This window comes from Gymnoscopelus braueri (genome assembly GCF_963280865.1).
Source record: "Gymnoscopelus braueri genome assembly, chromosome: 4".
Lineage (NCBI taxonomy): Eukaryota > Metazoa > Chordata > Actinopteri > Myctophiformes > Myctophidae > Gymnoscopelus > Gymnoscopelus braueri.
Window position 1 is genome coordinate 17,367,064 of NC_137605.1, and position 23,563 is coordinate 17,390,626.

Genomic DNA, 23,563 nt, shown 5'->3' on the forward strand with positions numbered 1-23,563 from the left:
CGCATGTAGGGGAACATGCTATTCTTCCTAGTTCTGCTCCCTGCTGAACAGAAGCCCTGACCAACATGAGGACTCACTAGTGCAGCAGCATTTGCCTCGGGTACCCATGCGTTAAGTGCAGTGACAGAAATGCCCTCCCCGCCTAGCTTCCCCCCCTGCCAACACGTCCAATAGGCTCTGTGCATAGCTGTAGTCCCAGGTTTTCAGAAGGTGGCATAACCATTTCCTGTACCAGAGCATTTTCCCATAGCTTTGTTTGATAGGCTCAGCTGGGAATTTGAACTGGAAACAAATGTGATTGTGTCATATGTGTTTCCAGTTCAAATCTGGAACTGAAAACAGTTTCTGAAAACCTGGGACTACAGTTATTGTATGCACAGAGTGCCCGGCCAAACCGGATTCACTGTGGACACAGTCAACAGGTGGTGGACAGGACCTTTAAAGGTTTCATGACGTTCAGTTTTACCACACATTAAAAGTCTTTGTCATGGTCCTTCAAACGTGTTTTAACCAAAAATTCCACTCCATTGATCCATGGCAGGTGTTTTTCTCTCACATTTCTAAAGCCTTTTCAACTGCAATGAAAAAAGAAATCTTTGCCTGCGGGTGTCGCTGGTGAGGGATTTTGCCTGTCAATCATCGCCTCTGCTCCGCCCCCCCCCCAAAATAGGGGAGGGGAGGGGCGAGGAGGAGAGTGGGCGGGATTAATCGGCTGTGACCTCACTGCCGAAGGGCCAAGCTCAGATTACTTTTCAGCCTAATTATTCAGAAAACCCCAGACCACAGAAAATACACTGAATGTTCAAAGTTCAGATTTTTTGGGTGTAATTGAGGTCATAAAACCCCCCAAAAAACATAAAAAATAAAAAAAAGTGAAAATGAATGTCATAGAACCTGTAGTCACCAGTGGACAGCCCCACTTTAAATGACATTTAACATAAACTGTAAAATCTTCAGTGTGAGTTACTTGTGAGTCAATGAACACTGAGGATTTTATTGTCTGTCTCAATACTGATGCTTGTGTGTCTCAAGTGCTCAGACACCCAGCGTGTGTGATGAGACCAGTGATTGTCTACTGGTCTCATCGAGTGAATGAGACCACTCAGACCAGTATACTAAATGGGTTCAGAAGATGATTTCCCTGCAAAACATCTATTAAAAAGAACTGTTGTTGCTGTAGAGCTTATAAATGAATGAACTCGGCTGGTTGGAGGAGGTGGTTAGTGGTAGTCTGAGAAGTAGAGGTCAGAGAAGTCTCCCCCCGCCTCTCTCTCTCTCTCTCTCTGCTGGACGGTTCTGTGGTTCTGGCCTATTTAATTCTGGTTATTGAGCTGAGTGGCAGAACATGTCATTCTTGCTGTAAAAGCAGATTTGGTGAAAAGATGCAGTACATCCAGGATGTGACTGGTGGGAATCAAGCTTGAACAATGCTAGAACACACACACACACACACACACACACACACACACACACACACACACACACACACACACACACACACACACACACACACACACACACACACACACACACACACACACACACACACACACACACACACCTTCTATGTACAGCACTGAAAATGTGCTATATAAATAAAGTTTGATTTGACTTGACACATACACATGCACGCGCACAGGGCTCCTAGCCGACAGCTTGGGTCTGTCTGTGTGTGCGCTCTTCCACACACTGTCATTCAGCATCTCATCACAGTACCGCACCCAGAGCTGTCTCTTGTTAACCATTTCTCCAGCCAAGTATTTCTGTTGAAGAGAATTATGACGCATCAAAAAACGCAAAAGCTCAATGGGGAAAGGCTTTTTTATCAATAAATCTTCCTCTGCTGTGCAGTTTTAAGCTGCGACCACACAGCTAGTGTGAGCCACACTGTTGGTTGGTCTATCTGTCATTTTCAAGAGCAAACCAAGCGCTGGTGGTAGCACTAGCTGCTTATAACACATTCCATGCTTGTTTACACATATTTCAGGCAGAATCCTTTTTTAGAGATAAAGAAATGAAGCAATATGAACATAATGTGGTGGGAAGGCATTTGCCAACTAAGTAATCCTAAAGCGATTGTCATTTATTATTTCTATCAAAGTCAACATTTCAGAATGCAACCATTGACAGACAAAGGGTAGCCTGGAAACCAGACAAATCTGCCACAGCAAAAATTGGTCTGGCACGCTTCAGTTTGAATTGCATTTCGCTCACCCCAGAGTTGTGGGTGACCAATCGGAGAAAGTATTGAAAGTGGGATCTTTTTTTGCTGTGACGTTTGAATCTGTTTGTAAACGCCCCTTGGAAATGAATCTTCCACACCGAAGTTGACCGACCCTCTGAACTAACATCACTCAATGAAAAGAGTGTATTTTCAAACTTTTCTTTTTCAGTTGAAGATATCGTTTTTGTTGGGTATCCGTTGTGCAACAGCAAACAGTAGTAACCAATTAACAGTTTGTTCCACTTTCAACCTGGTGTCCCTATTTTAGGGGTGTGTGTGTGAAATGTTCAAATATTTATATAAAAATAGTGAAAATAGCAGATCTGCAAGCAAATTGCGTCATGGTGCGTAGTGACTAGTGAGTTTGTACTGTGCTATTTTTGATGCACGACACCGTTATACCAGGAAGTATTGTGTGTGTGTGTGTGTGTGTGTGTGTGTGTGTGTGTGTGTGTGTGTGTGTGTGTGTGTGTGTGTGTGTGTGTGTGTGTGTGTGTGTGTGTGTGTGTGTGTGTGTGTGTGTGTGTGTGTGTGTGTGTGTGAGAGAAAGAGAGAGAGACTGTTATTCATTCTTTCTGTCTGTTTCCCTTTCAGCTGGCATTGAGGCGGTGTGTGTGTGTGTGTGAGAGAGAGAGTGACGACGTTTGTATGGAGAGTGTGACTGTGTTTTTCTTTCTCTTTCTCTCAGCTGGCATTGAGGCTGTGTGTGTGTGTGTTTAGTATGCTGTTGGCGTATGTGTGTGTGTGTTGCTGTTGCCTGTGGTGTTGAAGAAAAGGGACATACATCAGTCTGTAATGTCTACCTAGCAGTCAGTGTTTCAGTCAGCGGTGAAACAGTTACACGAAAAATCCATTGATCGATCGTAAAAATTGATTTTAGTTTAACAAGCATCATGTAAAAACGTCTTAATGTGTGCTACTTAAGCCTCCACGTTCACCAAAATGTGAATGTTTGTCTTTATTCTAATATTATTTAATTGTAAGACAAAGCAGTCACACACTCATAGCCTCAATACAATGCAAATTTATTGAGAACAAAAATATATGATAAATTAAACGTTTGATTCTTTTCTGCTGGGTAAATTACCATTGTTTTTGTACTATATTGCCTTATTGCGATGATTTTGAACACAAGGTGAATCGAATAATCAGTTGTCCTACCAGCATGTGCTGTACATCCATATACAAGTAAGTACACAAAAGTATTTGGTTTCGGTTCCTCGACATTGTAGCAGAAATAGCAATAATTACAAAGACATAATTTAATAATGGCAACAATAAGTAGAAGGTAAAGAAAAATAGCGTTGTGATGTACATAGTGATGCACAATTTTAGATGCTTGGAGGTGCTGTGTGCATGGGGCCTACTTCTAAATATTATGCATAAGTATGTAGTTACCTGTGAAAGTGCCTCAGTTGCTGTGGTATTGACAAGACAAGTCATGTGTTCCAAGCTTTGTAATGTGACCAGTTGTGACATGATGCAGCCAGTTCAGACTAGAGAAGAGTGAACTCTGTATGGGATTACATTTGGGAGGAGAGTAACAGAATTTGTTTTGTTGTGAATGGACCAAATTTGACATTTTCATCAGACGTGGCCAGCCGAGAACCGAGGGCACGATCCTCTGGCTTCTGATGAGATGTGGTGTGACACGCTGTTGACTTTGTGTTAGTTTGATGCACCTGGTTACTACAGACAGACCTCAGTACTTCCTCTGACACAAAGCCTCTAGGTCAGGGGTGGGCAAGATTTATTTCCAGGGGGCCATACTGACTTCGATAAAGTGAGTGAAGGGCCACACATTGTACAATTGAATTGAAACGTGAAACACATGGTGCTGAATTATGTTAAAACTGCGTGAATTTGGTAGACGGTAGCCTACCTTACTACAATAAGGTACTTGTCTTCACAACAATATATATATATTTTTTTATAGCTGTACTGTACTGTATCACTCTGGTGTACTTTGGCCTTACAATAAAAAGATTACTTGCATAAAAGTAAACAATCCACGTCAATGCCGTATCAACTTTTAAATGAGCCTATACATTTAGACGGTATCTTATCTGATATGCACCACACCATAGGTCACTGATCAAACACATTGCATTATGTTATAAATATGGACTCAAGGTTGACTGTTTCACTGTTCCATTATAAACATAAAACATTTGAGTACATACGGATGGAGCAATGCAAGGTATAGTAGCCTACTCAAATAGTAAATATGAATTGCTATTAATTGGAGTCGAGTTAAATCTTTTTTTCTCAAAACCATTAACATAGGCAGCCTTTTTGTTTTTCTTTGAGGACTTGGCGGGCCGGATTAAGATGGTCAAAGGGCCGGGTCCGGCCCCCGGGCCGTATGTTGCCCATGTGTGCTCTAGGTCCAACCTTGAACTCGGTTATTGTACACTATTTGCACGTACAGGGATATTTCTAAATGTTCTATCGGTGCAACGAATCCTCCTTTTGGAAGTCTTAACAAGAAGTAGTAGAACTGAGCGTGTGTGTGCTCTGGAATCCGATTGCGCTATAGCTATAGCATTCCTCTCCAGTGTACGGTATCTCCTCAGTTACTGTCTCTGTAAAGATAAAAGGAACCGAACTCTCTCCTTTTAAAAAGAACAGAATTAAAGTTTGTTTATTTATACTTATTTATTTTACTGGTGGTAATTCTATGGGAGCGTTGACAATTCCAGTATAGGAGGTACTGGTTGTTGTTTTCACCAGACCACTGTTTGTCTCTGTCTGAGGAGGTTTACGAGGAGAAAACATTGAGGGGAGGAGCAGGAGAGAGAGAGAGAGAGGGAGAGTTGGACAGGAGAAGAGGAGGAGGGGAAGGCTGGTGTGAAAGAGGGGTTTCCAAGGGAGACCCTCTGGAATGTCAAAGGATCCAACCTCCTCCTCTCCTCTCCTCTCCTCTCCTCTTCTACATTCAAACAGTTAAAAACAAATTCAAATAAATAATTGTGGTGATTAGTATTAGTTCCTGGTCGTACAATCAACAACAGTGCACAATTTACAGAAAAATAAAATAGCCTAATGTTTTTAAAACATAGTTACAGGGTTGTTGTTTTTACTTTTCTTTTGGATGTAATGCATTGTAAAAAAATCTCCAGCCAATTAAAATAGGCTATTGGTTGTCTTCCCTTTTCTATGAAATCACAGCTTTGCTTTATTGAACCCCATATTGCTTTATGATTCAGTGGTTAAACAAGGCAGTGTGTTTGCAAACATCATTTGGATTTTATTTTATCAATGTTTGAGATCAAACATTTGCAAACAATCACAAATAGGGATGAAGAAAATCATGTATTTCACACAATCATTCATGGCTTTAACCACTTACACCCTATTTTATACTTTATATTGTATTCCATCGTACACTACACGGACATACAGTACTGACACACTACATTATGGACATACAGTACTGACACACTACATTATGGACATACAGTACTACTGACGCCCTATATGGACATAGAGTAACATAAAGTGGTGTTTTGTCAGTTTGCTCCCTGTCTGTCTCTTAATCCTGTATGCTGTGTAGAGATCAGTTTGTTGGCGCAGCTCAGCACTGACACAGCAACCGCCCGCATCCCTATAACCCCAACACACGCGCACGCGCACACACACACCTAATAAAAGTAGATAACAATAGGAAAATGTGGCTTGACGGTGTGAAAGTGTTTAGATCAAACATAGACTTAACACATCAGTGTCATAATTTGTCATTTTATGGGGAGAGGGGGGGGGGCTTCAGGGAAACAAAGATGGATTCAGGTTCTGTTTTATAGATTAGATTAGATTAGATTAGATGTCTTTATAAAATTGTTTTGCTCAGGTCAATGCATACATTCAACAAGACAATACATAAATAAACACCACAATTAAAAAACACCCAGCAAAGTACTTCAATTCTATAAAAGATACAAATATAAACAAGCAGGGCTGCAAATCAACCAGATGACAATGAATGAAGATGTTTCCCTTTAAAAGAACAGTTCCATGTCTCATCAAAGTCCTGGTTGTTAATATGCGTTTAGTTTAGTCACACAAACACATGCATGGACACGTGTACACATGCTCACATCCTGAATCTCTTTGTCTCTTTGTGTACTTTGATGGTAGAAGTGTATTGGTTATTGATTGTTTACGGTGTACTGTGTTACAGTGCGCTAGTTGTTTATTGATTGCTGGTCGTTTATACTTTGAAGTTAATCATGTATTGATTGTTGGTCGTTTATGATTTGACAGTGGTCATCATGTATTGATTGTCGGTCGTCGGTCGTTGGCAGTAGTATTTTGCTTGTTGATTGTTTTAATGGTGGGTTTTCTTGCAGCCTTCTTGTTACTAATACTGACTCTGGATCTGTCTTCCTACAGCCATGGGCTTCACAGTAACCTACTTATGTAGGACTGCTGGGTGCGCTTCTTGCTGACCTGGCCTTGTTCAAGGTGTTTACATATATTCTTGTACTTCAAGCTTCCTCAGCTGTGTGGATGACAATAAAATAACAATAAAATAGAAGATCTGTCTGTCTGTCTGTCTGTCTAGCAGCTCTAGCAGCTCACCTCCTGAAGACAATAAAGATGTCCTTTCTGCTTTAACTGACCTCCTTGCGTCTGTCCGTCCATCCATCCATCCACCCCTCCTCCACCCCAATTAACCATTGAGTTGACCCCCACTCCTCTGTGTCGTTCATCTAGCCATCCTTGCTTGTAAAACTCACTCCCATCCATCCATCCATCCATCCATCCATTTATCCCTCTCTTCCTCAACTCCAGGCCTTTCTCTCCTTCCTTCCATTCCCCCCCCCACCGCCCCACCGCCCATCTATCCTGTTTTGTCTTATAATGAACTGATGAAGGATAGAAAGAGTTGTGGAAGACAATGAGTAACATCTCTTCTGCTTCACTGAGCGCCCCCCGCCCCCCCCTCGCCTTCTCCTCTATTGTCTGCTGGAGGGAGGCAGTGTGTGATTGTGACGTGGTAGTTATCCTGGGATTATTATGTAGTTATTGTGTGTTTTGAGTTGTGTTGTGTTGTTATTATTGTGTGATTGCACGTTGTGGTGGTGGTTATTGTGTGACTGAGTTGTGTATTTATTGTAAGTCGGTGTGCGAATGTGTTGTGTTTGTATTTGTTGAGAATGGGGTTAGGACCACCTGCTGTTCAGGATGACTGACAGTTAACGACACGTTGCCAGAGATTTGGCAATGTGATTGTTTTGATGTTATCACGCAGTTTTGTATTTAGAAAGATTCCTGTTAACCACTTAAGAGCTATTTTATATATCATCGTACAACGGTGCCTCGCGAAAGTAGCAGAAATAGCCAAAATAGCTGATCTACAATGCGCTAGCTTGTTGATCTGCTATTTTGGATTTTTTTAATTTTAATTTGATCTATAATGAGGTGCCCAGAATAGGGACATCAGGTTGGAACTGGTTAAAGTGTTCCTTTGTCCAGGACCTCTGACCTAGTTTTGGGTCCCCATCATGCCCAGGTGTTCAGGTCCTCAGACCTGCTTTACATGGTGACTACCAGACTGAGGATGACCTAGTTTGGCAGAACACCTTCAGGCATGGCAGTTAATGACCTCTCTCCCTCCTTCTCTCTTCCTGCCCCCCTCTCTCTCTCTCCTCTTTCTCTCCCTGTCCTTCACTGTAGACCTGACTAGAGTTTTTAATATACTTGAGTTTGTTGTGTCATTTCCTGTTTTCTTCCAGTAGAGAGAGAGAGAAAGAGAGAGTGTGGTGAGAGAGAGGTCTGGATCAAGACAGACAATCAGACTGACTGACTGCTACCAGTACAAATGTTAACTGGTACAGACAGACAGACCGACAGACAGACTGCTAACAGTCATGTGTGTGTCTACTGAAATCCAACTAGCCTATCTATTCCTGTTTCCTTGTGTGTCGTGTTTGTATGTGTTTCTCTCCCTCTCTGTGTGTGTGTGTGTGTGTGTGTGTGTGTGTGTGTGTGTGTGTGTGTGTGTGTGTGTGTGTGTGTGTGTGTGTGTGTGTGTGTGTGTGTGTGTGTGTGTGTGTGTGTGTGTGTGTGTGTGTGTGTGTGTGTGTGTGTGTGTGTGTGTGTGTGTGTGTGTGTGTGTGTGTGTGTGTGTGTGTGTGTGTGTGTGTGTGTGTGAGACTGTGTGTGGGCACGTGTGCTGTGTGTGTTTCTCTGTGTTTGCGTGTGTGTGTGTTGAGGGAGGATCTGTAGATTTGTATAGGCACTGTAAGCTGGACACGACTGTCTGGTAAGTCATCATATCTGTCAGTCTGTGTGTCTATTGCCTGTCTGTCTGCCTGCCTGCCTGTCTACCTGCCTGCCTTTGTCTACTTTTATGTCTGTTTGTCTGTGTGAGTACACAGGTTCTGACTGATCAATGCCTCAGACAGTCAAGACGAACTGTCCGTTCCATGTTGACAGACTATTGATGGCGGTATGGTTCTTTTAACCCATTATAATCGGTAAAGCATCTGTGCTATTTCAGATTTTTGTGTAGGCTATTCAAAAATAGCAGATATACAAACTTTTTTTTAACATTTTTGAAACATCTTGAAAGTGTGAGAGCTACTGGTTTAGAAGGCATTTGTAGAATTGGCCTCAGGTCTTAATGTGTTAAATAATGTGAGTGTATGTCAGGTCATGCACAGAAAACTGGTTCTGAAACTACTGCTGGTTTCCATTCTGTTCAGGGACACCAATGCCTGCCTCACTGTCCATCCGTCTGTCTGTCTGTGACTGTCTGTCTGTGTTACTGCCAGCCTCATCTGTCTGTCTGTCAGTCTGTCTGCACCTGGTTGAGCTCACCTGGTCCCAGCCACTCGTTGTAAACTCCCTCATGTCCCAATGGATATTAATAATAATAATCATAAGGATTCACAACAGAATCAACCTTTCATGGTCATGTGTTTACCTCTGACTGAAAGTCAGAATTCAAATCCCAGCTGCTCCAAAACGACCTGTTATGCTGCCAATTTGACACACAGGGCCAAAAGACGGGAGGCAGCTGTACGCTGATAATACTGTTATCTGTCAAAGCCCTGAACACACCGTGCTCTCTGTGCTTGTATTTAGAGTGTGTGTGTGTGTGTGTGTGTGTGTGTGTGTGTGTGTGTGTTTGGTTTAACCAGAGATGGTTCAGAAAGGCGAGTCGTTTCCTGTATCTGTGTCACATGATTTCTGCCACTGTCTGCCCCTTTTAAGGAGACTGGTGGAAGGTTGTTTGGTCCTCCCGAGTCTATTCACTCCAATGGGAGAAGTGAACATGAGAACAGATTATAACCGATCCTTTCGCCCCCTGCCCATAGTCGTCAAAGTAAATATGGGACTGATTTATCACGACCCAAGAATCAAGAATAGTTTCACTCACTCATACAGGTACAAGCAGTAAAATGTTGGGGCAGCATGTCCACAAGACTGTGCAATAGCATCCACATATCTTCTGAACTTTCTTAAAAAAAAAAAACAGGAATCAGGCATAAGAGCCTATGTGGTATGTGCCCTAACCATTCCACTTTCGGGTCGCCCCCTTAGTCTCTCAGTTCTCTTTGTTGGTGCTGACGACATTACCGGATAAAAAATAAAATGGGACTTATGTGAATTAATAAATGTATTAACCCATTAACTGAAAGAGGTATTTTCATATTTTTTTAGCCAGTGCCAGAGTTTTTCATTGAAAAGAAAAAAGTACTCAGGAGCCGAGATACAGAATTTTTAAGTTTTATGTTAACAAGGAAGTGGATAGGAATCTAGATCTTCGAAAAATCATATCTCCTTGGTCTTTGGGTAAAAAAAAAAATTGTTCACGTAGATCTACGCGATTGGCACGTGGCGGCTTTAAATAGGTTCGCGTAGATCTACGTGATTGGCAGTGAATCAGTTAAAAGTTAAATCTGATAATACTATTGTTAATATTATTATTAAAACATTTTGGACAGGGAAATAATAGAACATATTGGCTGATACGATTGCGCTGGGTTGAAGATATGAACCTAACAGATAAAATGAGCTGCATTTATTTATCTGTATTTGTATTTTATGCTATTTAGTTTTTGCCACATCTTTGGTTTTTAAACTGAATGTTGATCAGGATTGAACTGAATGATGCGACTGGATAGACACAGTGACATCAGGAGGGGGGGGCTTAACCATGGGTGATGCCTCTCATTTTAGCCTCTCAACCTGGCATCTCTATTTTTGGTCATTATATAGGCAAAACTTTTCAGTTTTATTTTCTTTGGAAATAGCAGATATACGGTGCAAGCTCTTTTACCTACGCAACAGCAACATACGTCGAAGTATAAACCAGCGCTTTATACTTAACCCGTTAAAACTGGGAAAGCACCTGTATCATTTTAGATTTTTACGTTGGCTATTCAAAAATAGCAGATATGCAAGCTCACAGCGCGTCACTTCGTGCCGCGCTGCGAGCTTGTACATCTGCTATTTTTGAAATTATTTGAAAACTCTTGAAAGTATGAGAACTACCGATTTAGAAGGTATTTGTAGAATCGGCCTTAGGTCTTAAGTTAATGGGTTAATGCTAGAAATGCCCCTGGGCGCCATGGATACCATGGTGCTTACTCCAGAGGTCGGGTCACATGGTTCTGTTGAACAGAGGGGTTAGTGGTTCAAACCCCATATCTGCCTAGGTCAGTGGTCATGTGACCACCAACAGTGGTCTGTTCTCCACCATGACTTTTAACTGACGCTCTGTCCTTCTGACAAGCAGAGAGAGAGAGAGAGGCTGACAACTCTGACCCATGCTTCTTGTACATCAAATATTCAACACTGTGTGTGTGTGTGTGTGTGTGTGTGTGTGTGTGGTCTCTGGTTACCTGCCTGAGTACACAGAGCAGTGAGAGCAGCAGGCAGACATGGAGGCTCGTTCGTTGAGAGATAAAAAGAGACATGACAAACATATACAGACAGATAAATGGACAGACAGACAGACAGGAAGACGGTGTTGAATGAGTGAACGTGTCAACGGACAGAGACAGACAACATGTTTAAGAAGAGGAAGATGCAAAAGGTATGGCAGCTGTACTGTAGTAGGGGTGTGTGTGTGTGTGTGTGTGCATGCAACAGGTAGCTCTACATCTATAATGTTGGAAAGCTAGTTGGTCGATGTGCTGCTATTGTTATTGTGTCAAACAGATAGTTACTTGAATAATATGATTTATGAAACATAGTCTAGTTAGCAGGTTAGCTTAGCTTTTTGAGCTGTGGCTAGTAGTCATATTGCCAGTTAGTTGGCTTAGCAGTTTGACTTTAGGTGGCTATAAGCTAACTCATCTTGTAGTCAGTGACAGCCAATCAGCTGCTGGTTAACTTTTCATTTTCCTTTTGAGTTGTCTTACTCACTTAGAGCCAATCAGCTGCTGTCTTGCTCATAGACAACCAATGGGGTTGTTGCAGGGGTCACCACCATGACAGCTTGTGATGGACATTTTTGTCAAACTCGATCTTTACCACATACAAAATGAGTGGTAAATAATATTAAATGTGGACTCCTTATGTGCCCAAAACCTGGAGAAGTCAGACAGTGTATACTGGCTGTACGGTATACAGGCATCAATGCAGGATATGGTCCAAGTCTATTCCATGTTCGGGATTTCAATAATTGGGTCTTATCACAAGCACAGGGGTTTTAAAAAAAACAACAGATATCTGAAGTTTTCTGATCGATGACACATCGTCCACAATCACACAAATAATTAAATTGACTATTATAATGTTCTTATTTTGTTCATGTAATGTGCGACGAAAGTATAGCACTGACTGTACTGTACAGTTAGTCTACTATGTGGCACTGTTGGCCTTACACGACTCATTGGATGTACGTGCAAGGTGCCCCCCCCTGGTTCTGAACCAGTAAAAAGTCTTGTCCAGGCAGTAAACTGCAGGCTGTTATGTTCCCCGTAGGACCTATGTTTGGCAGGCGAGTAGTGTAGTTCTTCCTCCATTAAATGGACAGATTTTATGAATCCTACTGGAGTGAAATGTGAAATATTCCAGTTCCTATTAGCACCGACCGCAACCACGGTCCCCCGTGAGTCTTTAACTGTGCTTAAACACCCCTCAATTCACATTTAACCCCTCAACAACAGTTGCATGTTCTAAAACAGCCATTCTTTAATTTCAAGGACCCCCAGTTTGATATGCATTAGGCCACAAACCCTCATTTGATGCTATCTTTTTGTATTTCTTTCTGGAACCCATCTACACTCTAAAACCCTCAGTGTCATTTAAACTCTAGACCAGTAAGACCAGTAAGATCAGTCATTTAGCTGGGGACCTCCTGGAACACCCTCAAGGACCCCTAGGGGGTTCCTGGGCCTCACGTTGAGAACCAGTGCTCTAAAAATAAGGAATAAGGAACACATACAACCAGCAGCACCCGACTTAAAGGGGAAGTGATTTCTCTCTCTCTGTTGAACAGTTGAATGTTAGATCCTTCCAGTCTAGAACTTCATCTCAAGGTAATCTTAACGTTACAATTGCTGTCGTTCTGCGTATGAATAATTCTGTTATATATGTTAATCCTGTATGTCCATGTAGTGTGTCAGTAGTCCTGTATTAATAGTTGTGTTGTCAAAGTTCCTTGTATGAACCTCGTACTTGGTAAAGTGCATGATTATGAACATTCCGCTTTAATAGCTGCTTATGAATGGACAGAGCCTCACAACATTGATCTGATCTATATACAAACTGTAAAACAACATCATTGAGGTCAATAAAATGAAGCTGTGATTTGATAGAATGTGGCAGATGACCACAAAGGAGTTTCCATTGCTGATATTAAATGGCTGGAGTCAGATATGGCATTACATTAAAAAGACCCACTGTTATTCTAAAGGCTGTACGTATATAGGCAAGAATGTGATTTGATTCACACAAGCTCACAATGTGTTGCAATGTTATGTGTTATGAGCTTTTTTGGAAATTTTGATTTTACATTCTTTTTTGTTTTGTTTGTTTAACACTTTAAAAAAATAAGTCTACCTATTCCCAAAATAAGGACAGCAGGATAATATTATAATAACACTTTGGGGTATTTGTCACTGTATATTTGCCTAGACCTATGATACATACAGTATGATGTATCTGCATTTAACTCATCCTAAGTATCAGGAATAGTGGGCGCTACGGGGCTAGCACATCGGGGAGCAGGAAGGGGTTAAGTGACTTCGACACGTGGGCCGGGACGTGAACCGGGAACCTTCTGTTTCCCAGGTGGCCTCTCTACAGTATACACACTCAGCTATGACAGATGAAAGTGGTTAACATAAATGGCAATCTTTTGTTTTAATGCCGTAATTAAATATTAATGACACCAAATAATACACTAAAGCAGTCAGTTTGGGAAGCCATAGGTTTAGGCACATTTCTCCTTGTTGAATTTACCTGAGTTTGATCAGAAACAGTGTTTTAAATAACACACCATTCCTCTGTTAAAGCTGGTCTTTGTGGACACATTTTTGGGCCACAACCTACTGATTGAGAAACTCAGGTACATAGGATGTGAGAGAGAGAGAGAGAGAGAGAGAGAGAGAGAGAGCGACAGCAGAGATGAGAGGATAGATGCATATTTTTGCTTCATTGCGACACAGGTATGCTCGCGTGAGTGTGTGTGTGTGTGTGTGTGTGTGTGTGTGTGTCCATGTGCGTGTGTGTGTATGAGTGATTTCAGAGGTATTGTGTACACAGTGCGGCTGTTATTTCCATGCAGGTGAAACCAGAGAAGCGCACAGTCTCCACAGCACTACAGTACGTCATAGAGACATCAGATAAACTGTTAGGATGCCCATAATTCACTGTTCATTTGGGTACATTACGGTGGAATCCTCACTGTTCATTAAACTCTGAGAGTGTAAAATAATTAACAGTTGAATTCAGGACAATACTCAGGATTTTACTTTGTTTTTGCTATGTACTGGCTCACTGCCTGCCTCAGTAGCATGGTTGATATACATGGTATATCTTGGAGTAATCTCACAATTTATTTGAAATGCCTCATTTCAAATAAAAGAGCAGATTTGCTGCTCCATTCACTTCCTGGTTAACTTATTACTTAAAAATGCTGTATCTCGGCTCCTGTGAGACATGCTATTTTCAAAGGCGTATAAAAGCGAACGGGAGGTCGCGATGACATTTTTCTTTTTTTCGTGGAAGCACAGCGAAACCCTCTGTGATTAGCAACCATCAGGGGATCGATCATACTGGAGATAAATATTCTGTGACTACTTGAAAAGGTAAGAAAATCGAAAGGTCTCTGGCAGTGGGTGAGTTTCTTAATGTATACACTCTGGCAGTTAAAGAGTTAACCACATGACCACTATAGAGTCCCTATTCTGGCCATGTCATATACTCATAGTAGGCGAGCATTCTGTGAAAATAGGCAAGCATTTGGCGTAGAGATTTGGTGTCGAGGGGAAAAAGGATGTGGCCAAGTATAGATCCCACGAGGGACCCCGGTCAACGAAGTATATAGGGTTAACATGGGTGGCGATTGGATAAAGTGGTGTGTACAATTCCATAGTCAAGCACTGAGTGGAGGGTTGTCAGGTCAGACTCTGCTATTAGTCCGGTGGATTGAGACGAAAATCGTTAACTTTTTCATAAGAGTATGAAACTTGGTGCATTTGTACAGTTTGTGGCCCTGGACATTTTCAGATATGGAGTCATCGCAAAAATGCCCCCTGGTGGCCATGGCAGCCATTTTCATTTCCACCATTACCAAATAATGTATTTTGCATCATAACTCCCGAACCAAACATGATAATACAGAATAGGTGATGTCTACACCTATGTTTTGATGGTCAGTGATTACAATTATATCATGTACAACATCATAAACTGTTCAGGTGAATAGGTAATGGTCAATTCAATAACGTTGTTTATGTCCAGGTAGCTCAGTTAGTAGAGCACTCGCCTTAGGACCACAAGGTTTTGGGTTTGATCCCAAGGAACCTTGGTGTATGAGTAGCATGGCTGCTTGGGTATCTAAGACGTGCATTAAGTACTGAGAGATGATGGTAGGTGTTGCACTCCACATCAGCAATCCAGGGGTCTAGCGCATTGAATTGGGAATAGACACACTCATTCTCAGCCAATACCGATGACAAGCCACTCTTACTTAGTCAGTGAAGTTGAAAAAAGGAAATCACAATATCTGAGAAGGGTCATTCCTATGTTCCCAGAGTCCTACTGTATGTTCCACGGCTTTCTATTCTTCTTCTTCTTTTTAAAAGGTTGTTGGGTACTCTTTCTCCATGGGCCCTGTGTTCAACTGCATGCTATGTTCCTGGAACATTCCCAAACATACAAACATCCTTTCTTATTTTCTGAAGTTAAGATTATGTACAATTATGCTTGGACAGAATTTGGTTCAAATGACATGTGCTTGTTAACATACATTATCTGGTACTATATGGAGCTTAGTAAGGTACAGTAGATAAGTCTAGAGGTTCCCCTTTTGGAATGAATGGAGGGCAATTTCTGAGAATCTTTCTCTCCATTGATGTGGAATGTAGAGACATTGAGAAAAACCCTTTAACAAGGTACCACAATACCCCATGTCATATGAGAGCTCGGTAACATATTTCTCATGCGCTACTGTATATAGAGCTGGGCATAGCAGCCAGGAAACATAGTTTCCAAATACCAGTAGTTCAAATAGCCGATCTACAAGCTCGATGTAGGCTAGTTGAACTATTTGAAAATGTTTTTCAAAATAGTAAAATATGGCTAATACGTTTAGGCATAAAGGGTAAGGCAAGATAGGGCCCAGAGCATGCATGACACAACTGGTCCCTTATGTTTCAAGGCAGCCATCATTGTCATTGTCACCAATTTGCTTACTGGCCCCAGGTTTAAGCTATGTTTCCCAAGTCTATGACAAATATCTCTAAAACACAAAAATGTCCCGGTTTTCAACATTCACTACCAAATTGTCCCGTTAAAATAGTACTTGTTTTGTGTGCTTACATATATGTTTATCTTGTTCTAATCTATTCTGTTGAAAGGTGCAGTCACTAAGTGCCCCATCCTGATGAAATTGCAGGTATAAAAGTCAAAGAAATTGTCATTGTAGTGAAAACAGCCGATCTGCAAGCTCAGGGGTCACATCAAAATGCATTGTGAACTTAAAGATCACTGTAGAATTATCCAGGGCCTTCCAGCGCCTGAAGTTTGCGGTTATTATTGTGATTATTATTATGTGTGTATTTCCTGCTTATTTAGGATCTTATACCGGAGCGAAGGTTAATACTGCGTATTTGGAGTTATAAACTGAAGTTATAATCTGAAGGTACAAATACAAATTCGAAAATCCACAGCACAGCAGTGGACTTAACACATGTCACCTGAGTGTCACATGTTGATTGATTAGGTCAGATGAGGAGCTGGGGTACAGTGGCTACTGTTTAGAACAGTGATAAAGCCTGTGTTTCCACATTGATTGAAATTGATTGAAAATTTTATTAGGCAAAATAATGTAAAACAACACAGTTACATTTATAATACTTTTGTCTAAAAGGTCCGACCAAAAAAGTCCTTGCGGACTTGTTTCCGTTGGGGTCCTTGAATTAATTTCATAGACATATATATATATAGTAGCAACCAAACAGTTCAAAAATCAACATAAAAATACAGAGAAAAAATACCACTATGTACAAAAAAAGCATGAAAAATAAAAAATATATACAAAAAAAAAGGGGAGGGGGGGTCGTCTGTCTACCGGGAAACTTGTACTACCTCCTCTTATGGCCTCCAGAAAGATGTGTTTTTAGGGCTGTTTTAAATGAGCCCAGCGAACTGAATTTTTTGAGGGATGGGGTTAGACTATTCCATACCTTGGTGGCCGTGCTGTAGAAGGAGAATTTGCCCATGTTTGTTTTATGGGTGGGTGGTACCAGATTGTTGTTTACGCTCCCTCTAGTTTCGTGACTGTGGGTGTCACTAACCTTTTGGAGGTATATAGACAGATATGCGGGTATAGGGGGCATTTCGGGCAAATCTGCATTTACGATTTTGAAGACCAGTCCCATTTTTAGTTGTTTAACCCTGTCTTCCACCCTGAGCCAGCCTAGGCTGGCAAAGTGAGTGGGAGAGAGGTGGGTCATGGGCCCCAGTCCGAGAAGTAGTCGAATCAGTTTGTTTTGGGAGGTTTGAAGCTTAGTCTTCAGTGACACTGAGGTGTTGGAGTACCAGGAGGAGCAAGCATAGTCAAAAAGGGGCTGCATCAGGGCCCCTGAGAGGGTCCTGAGGGCCTGAGGGTTGGTTCTCTGGTTTACTCTTTTGACCACCTTTGTTGCCAAGCTTTCACCTGTCAGGTATTTGTCAAGAATACATCCCAAATAGGTAATCTCTTCTTTGCTAGAGAAGCGATTACCTATTACCTATACATTTAAGATTACCTATACATTTAAGACAATACACAAGTCACATGATTAATCAACACTAGGTTACACCCACATAGACCAAACCGATATAAATGGAGTGGATGCTCACTATCAGGACAAAGTTTTCAATTCTACACACACACCAGTGTTCCTAGTTACCAGGGTGTTATTGCTGCATTCGTCATTTTCCATTGCGAGCTCCGATAGACTAACGGTACGTGAGAGCGTGAGAGCGTGTTTACACGACGGTAAATATATATATTTCTGATATGGTTTATAGTTTTTTGTGTATATTTCATGTCAGTGATTTGTCGTTGCGTTGTTGTTTGTGTTTACTTTTTTAGGTTTATAACCTGACTACTCGACTACTGGCCCACTGGCCTAAAAGTGTTAGAGTGTGTTTGTATTGTGTGTTAGTATAATAAAACCATCAAAGACACGGTCTGTGTCTGCCAGTAGCCATGTGACTACCATCAGTTTCACTCACCGATGTGTAGTGAAAGTGCTGTACATGATGATTGACATGTGACCAATGGTGGCTTAAAGGAGAATTCCGGACAAATTAAGTGTTATCTTTCATGTCTCGTTACTCACCTAGCGACGTAAAAAGTGGCGTTCTTTTTTTCCATATATTCCCCTGTCGTCATTTTTTAAACACCCTCCGTTGTTATAATGGGAGCGAGTGGGTTAGTGAAGTTCGTCTATTATAACCAACGCAATGTTATTTTTTTCTATACTACGATTCATTGTAGAGTCTCATGATAGTCAAACATGCGCTGAAAATTCCTGCGAGCCTGCCGTTAATGGCGAACGATTTAACACTGGATGCTTGTTTCTTTCCAGAACCTGGCAACTCGTGTTGCCAGATTCTGGAAACAAGCAACCAGTGTTAAATCGTTCGCCATTAACGGCAGGCTCGCAGGAATTTTCAGCGCATGTTTGACTATCATGAGACTCTACAATGAATCGTAGTAGAGAAAAAAATAACATTGCGTTGGTTATAATAGACGAACTTCACTAACCCACTCGCTCCCATTATAACAACGGAGGGTGTTTAAAAAATGACGACAGGGTAATATATGGAAAAAAAGAACGCCACTTTTTACGTCGCTAGGTGAGTAACGAGACATGAAAGATAACACTTAATTTGTCCGGAATTCTCCTTTAAATTAAGTTCTCAAACTGGGATAACTGGCTCCTCTGTTGATGTTTAAATAGGGATTTATCTAATGCATTTCCTGATCTCCTCTCCCTCTCTCTCTCTCTCTTTCTCTCTCTCACACGCTCTCTCTTTCTCTCTCTCACACGCTCTCTCGCTCTCTCTCTCTCTCACCAGGCTCGGAGCTGTGATCCATTGGATGGTTCAGGTGAGCCAGCAGCAGGGACACATTCAGTGGCCGCTCCAGCCAACCACAAGACCAAAATGAACAAAAGGTACACACGCACGCACACACACGCACGCACACACACACACACGGAAAAAACGTCAAGTGACTGATATTGATGTTGGATGCTAAATCTTTAATCTCACACCTAACTGTGTATTGATGAATGAAAAGAGTGGATGAGTTGTGATGAAACTTTAATGATCCCTGTGGAGACGTCAGTTAGTAGAACAGCAGCACACATACAGGTACAACTACACCATCACTGTATCTATATCTCTATATCTCTGGGAATCAATAAAGGTTTAGCTTATCTGTAACACACACACACACACGCACACGCACGCACGCACGCACGCACGCACGCACGCACGCACGCACGCACGCACGCACGCACGCACGCACGCACGCACGCACGCACGCACGCACGCACGCACGCACGCACGCACGCACGCACGCACGCACGCACGCACGCACACGCACACACACACACACACACACACACACACACACACACACACACACACACACACACACACACACACACACACACACACACACACACACACACACACACACACACACACACACACACACACACACACACACACACACACTTCACTTACTTTACTGTATGACTGTAAATCAGTTAAAACACACACACTATGTATATGCACTGCATACCGCCCATGGGAAACAGTGTTAAAAGAGGAAGTGTGTGTGTGTGTGTGTGTGTGTGTGTGTGTGTGTGTGTGTGTGTGTGTGTGTGTGTGTGTGTGTGTGTGTGTGTGTGTGTGTGTGTGTGTGTGTGTGTGTGTGTGTGTGTGTGTGTGTGTGTGTGTGTGTGTGTGTGTGTGTGTGTGTGTGTGTGTGTGTGTGTGTGTGTGTGTGTGTGTGTGTGTGTGTGTGTGTGTGTGTGTGCGTGCGTGCGTGCGTGCGTGCGTGCGTGCGTGCGTGCGTGCGTGCGTGCGTGCGTGCGTGCGTTGTTAAATTCATGGCTGATCTCCCAGCAGTTGTATAGAACACCTTCTGAATGGAGTCATTCATTTGTTAGTTACTTTCCAACAGCCTGTATTGTAAAACACCCTGTGTAAACTGAGCTGAATAACACCCTGCTGTCACTTCTATTTCTGTGTGTGTGTGTGTCTCCAGGTTGTCAGTTGTGAAGGGTCACTTCCCCAAGCTGGCAGACTGTGCCCACTTCCACTATGACAATGTTGACTTTGGATCTACCGGTATACAGGTAGGTGTGTCTGCGCTCGCATGGGTGTAATGCTTTTGAAGGACAAAAGCATTATTATTTCCCCTGTGTTGGATGTTTTCAAGAAATACACGAAAAAGGTCATGCAAGGTCAAGGTGTATAATTTCCCTGACACAAAGAAATAAACTATGCAAACAACGCAGCCATGCTTTGCTGGCACATTGCCCAGAAATGAAGTTTATGATGTCATAATGACATGTAGCCAGCATATTTCTACCCAGAGAGACAGGACAGGTCACCTCCAGACCCCTCTGTCTTGCACCTACCTTTTTGCGATATGACATAATAATAACAAACAGGTTAGTTGACAAACCGTAGCAGCTGACAAACCGTAAAACGCATGCACACACGCACGCACGCTCGCAAGCACACACACACACACACACACACGCACACAAACACACAATCATCCATTATTCAGCAGCATTTTACTACTCTGCTACAGTAGGAGACAATACCTCTTCCTGCTGGAATATAAGCTGCTCTGTTTGTGAACAGCTGTGTGTGTGTGTGTGTGTGTGTGTGTGTGTGTGTGTGTGTGTGTGTGTGTGTGTGTGTGTGTGTGTGTGTGTGTGTGTGTGTGTGTGTGTGTGTGTGTGTGTGTGTGTGTGTGTGTGTGTGTGTGTGTGTGTGTGTGTGTGTGTGTGTGTCAAGAAAAGAAAGATGAAAGAGAATAAGTACATAATGTACCTCTCTCTCTAATGTAGAAACATGCCTCTTTCCTTGACCTCTTTTCTTCTTTCACTATCTCCTCTCCTCCTCTCTTATCTTTGCTTTTCCGCTCTGCGCCTCCCCTCTTTATCTGAATATTGATGTTAAAAGTTATACTCTTTAATTCTATCTGGGTGTTCAGTGAACTGAAAGACAATTTGAATTTAATCAAACATCCAGCTGATTACAGACCGGTACAGTCAAGTGTGTTTAACCAGTGAGATAAACAACAGGTGTGTCTCATTAACAACCCCCCCAACACGCGACCTTTCAAATAACGCGGCAAAGGGTCAGAGGCCACACCCCTGGAATGCAATAAATAAAACTCCTCAAACTAAAAAATTGCTCATGACCCTAGACGATGATGAGGCATCTTAGCATGTTAATTCATTTAAAATATGAGGTGTTATAGTGACCTTTAACATTTATATAGGCTACTATATAATTATTATATAAGTTGAATGGCATATAGAGCTACTTATTATTATCCTATAATTTAGCTCATTTACCTCATCCATTCATTGGAAACCAGAAGAGAAGAAATAATAACTGTGTGAAAGGCAGCCGCAAACAGAAGGGTGTTTTAAAAGGCGATCTAAAATAACTAAGATTGCCGGACGACCTGCAGTTTCTATGATATAAATATAATTGTAATAAGTATGTCGCGTCCCCGCCTTGATATACTGTAACCGCGCTAGTGTCTGGACATCCGTGTCAAACATTCTGTCACTCGCGGGACTACGAGCCAATGGGGTGGACTCTGACCCCTTTGCGGCATTATTTGAAAGCATGCGTGACTGACATCATATCATACTGCTAAATTGTACTTCTAAGTTTGTGTCAGCTGAGATAGGTGAATGCTAAAGGCCATGTTTTTCATGCAGTAAAACCTTAGCACTTTTCTTTAATGACCCTTCTGACAAAATGATGAATGGTTCCAGTCTGAGTGCTTCTGAAGAAAAAAGAAAATGTAATAGTCCATTCATAGCCTGGGATCAAGTCATATCATTCATTAGTCAATGATTATGGTTAGCCAGTGCCAACTGGAGTAAAGTACATTCTCATACTTAAGAATTGTCCACTTTCTTACAGAGCATAATTGATAATCTTAATACCCCTTAAAAACGTTTTCTATATCTATCTATATTAAGAGCACCAAGTAGTTATGTATTTGTGTTGAGCGTTTACATATGTTTGTGTGTGTGTTTTATTGTTTAGCTGCAGTATTACAGCGATCAGAGTGAAACCAGCTGGACTTCCTCAGCTAAAGACATTGTCTTCATGGTACAGGTCACGTGTCAGGTAAGACACACACACACACACACACACACACACACACACACACACACACACAACTCGTGGGGAAGCTACACAGAGCATTGTCTCAACTGTGTCTCAATGGTGTCAGTGGAATTAGCTGGATCTGTCAAATGAAACGTGTGTTGTTCCATTTTGCTGGGGTAAAGCGGAGTCACATACTGACCTTAGAGAAGCTGCTTGCGTGTCTTTATAAAAAGACAAGGAGGTTAGCTACTAGCTTAACCACTTAAAGCCTATATACTTCGTTGACCAAGACCCCCAGGGGTCTATACTACAAGGCCCCATCCTTTTTTCCCTCTACACCAAATCTTTTTGCTGAATGTTTGGCCCAAAATAGGCATGCTAGAGACCGTGGTTAAACGCAGAAATATTAATGATATGCTTGCGCCACCCACCAAAAACCAAAATCTTGAAACATTAAAAGATTACTAATTGTCTTTACAGTACAAAAGAATGTAATCCAACATTTAGGAATAAATGCTGAATATGCCATTTTCTTTGATACTTTGATGCTGACAGTTGTGAAACTCAGCAAATAACCCTGTCAACCATTTGAAAACACCCTGTAGCATAAAAACACAAAGCTACTAGGAGCTGGAGAAGTGCTGACACAGCAGGGCTCCTCTCACTTCCATGTTTGGTAGCTGATACAATCTTTCCAATGAGATACAGTAGATGACAGACTCTTTTGTTCATCTATACTGCTGGAAGAACTCACTATTGTTATAAAATTTCATTTAGGTTGAACCACTTAAGCTCTAATTTATACATCGATGTACAATGGTGTTGCGTGGCTGTGTTGTACACTGACATCATAAATGTCAATCTACAGTGATATAATAAGGAATATACAATCTAACCACAGTTTAAAAAATATATACAGCAGTTTGCCTTAGCAGGCCTCTAATTATGATCAGTGAATATCCCAGTTGTAAAAAAAAAATCACACCCTGTGTGAAGTGGGCGGTGTCTTGCTAGCTAATCACAATACTGAATGGAGTCAACCAATCATGTACAAAAGATAAATACATTTATTGAAACACTCTTTATGATGGACGAAACCATAACTTGAAAAAAACAAAGTTTTGGTTTTTTTCAAGTTATGGTTGCTTATATAGGGCTATGCACATGTGTCATGTGACACTGGCCAATCACAGTCCTGAATAGACTGTGATTGGCCAATCACAGCGCAGGATAATTCTACTAATTTCCTGGGCCCAGATCACAGTGCAGGAAAAT

At 41.7% G+C, this 23,563-nt stretch overlaps 1 protein-coding gene across 8 annotated transcripts in view; it reads left to right on the forward strand.

Annotated features, from left to right (window-relative positions):
- The window catches only part of arhgap33 (Rho GTPase activating protein 33), a 57,967-nt gene that overhangs the window by 9,759 nt on the left and 24,645 nt on the right, over positions 1-23,563 (forward strand). For 3 of the 8 annotated variants that reach the window (XM_080426927.1, XM_080426931.1, XM_080426928.1), the window contains exons 1-4: positions 11,206-11,273; positions 18,983-19,080; positions 20,184-20,274; positions 22,223-22,306. In XM_080426927.1, coding sequence (XP_080283053.1) covers positions 11,247-11,273; positions 18,983-19,080; positions 20,184-20,274; positions 22,223-22,306 — 300 coding nt within the window. In that variant the 5' untranslated portion in view covers positions 11,206-11,246. Of the gene's footprint in view, positions 1-11,205; positions 11,274-12,703; positions 12,724-14,397; positions 14,497-18,982; positions 19,081-20,183; positions 20,275-22,222; positions 22,307-23,563 lie in introns of those variants that run through there. The other 5 variants (XM_080426926.1, XM_080426930.1, XM_080426933.1 and 2 more) reach the window with 4 other exon arrangements.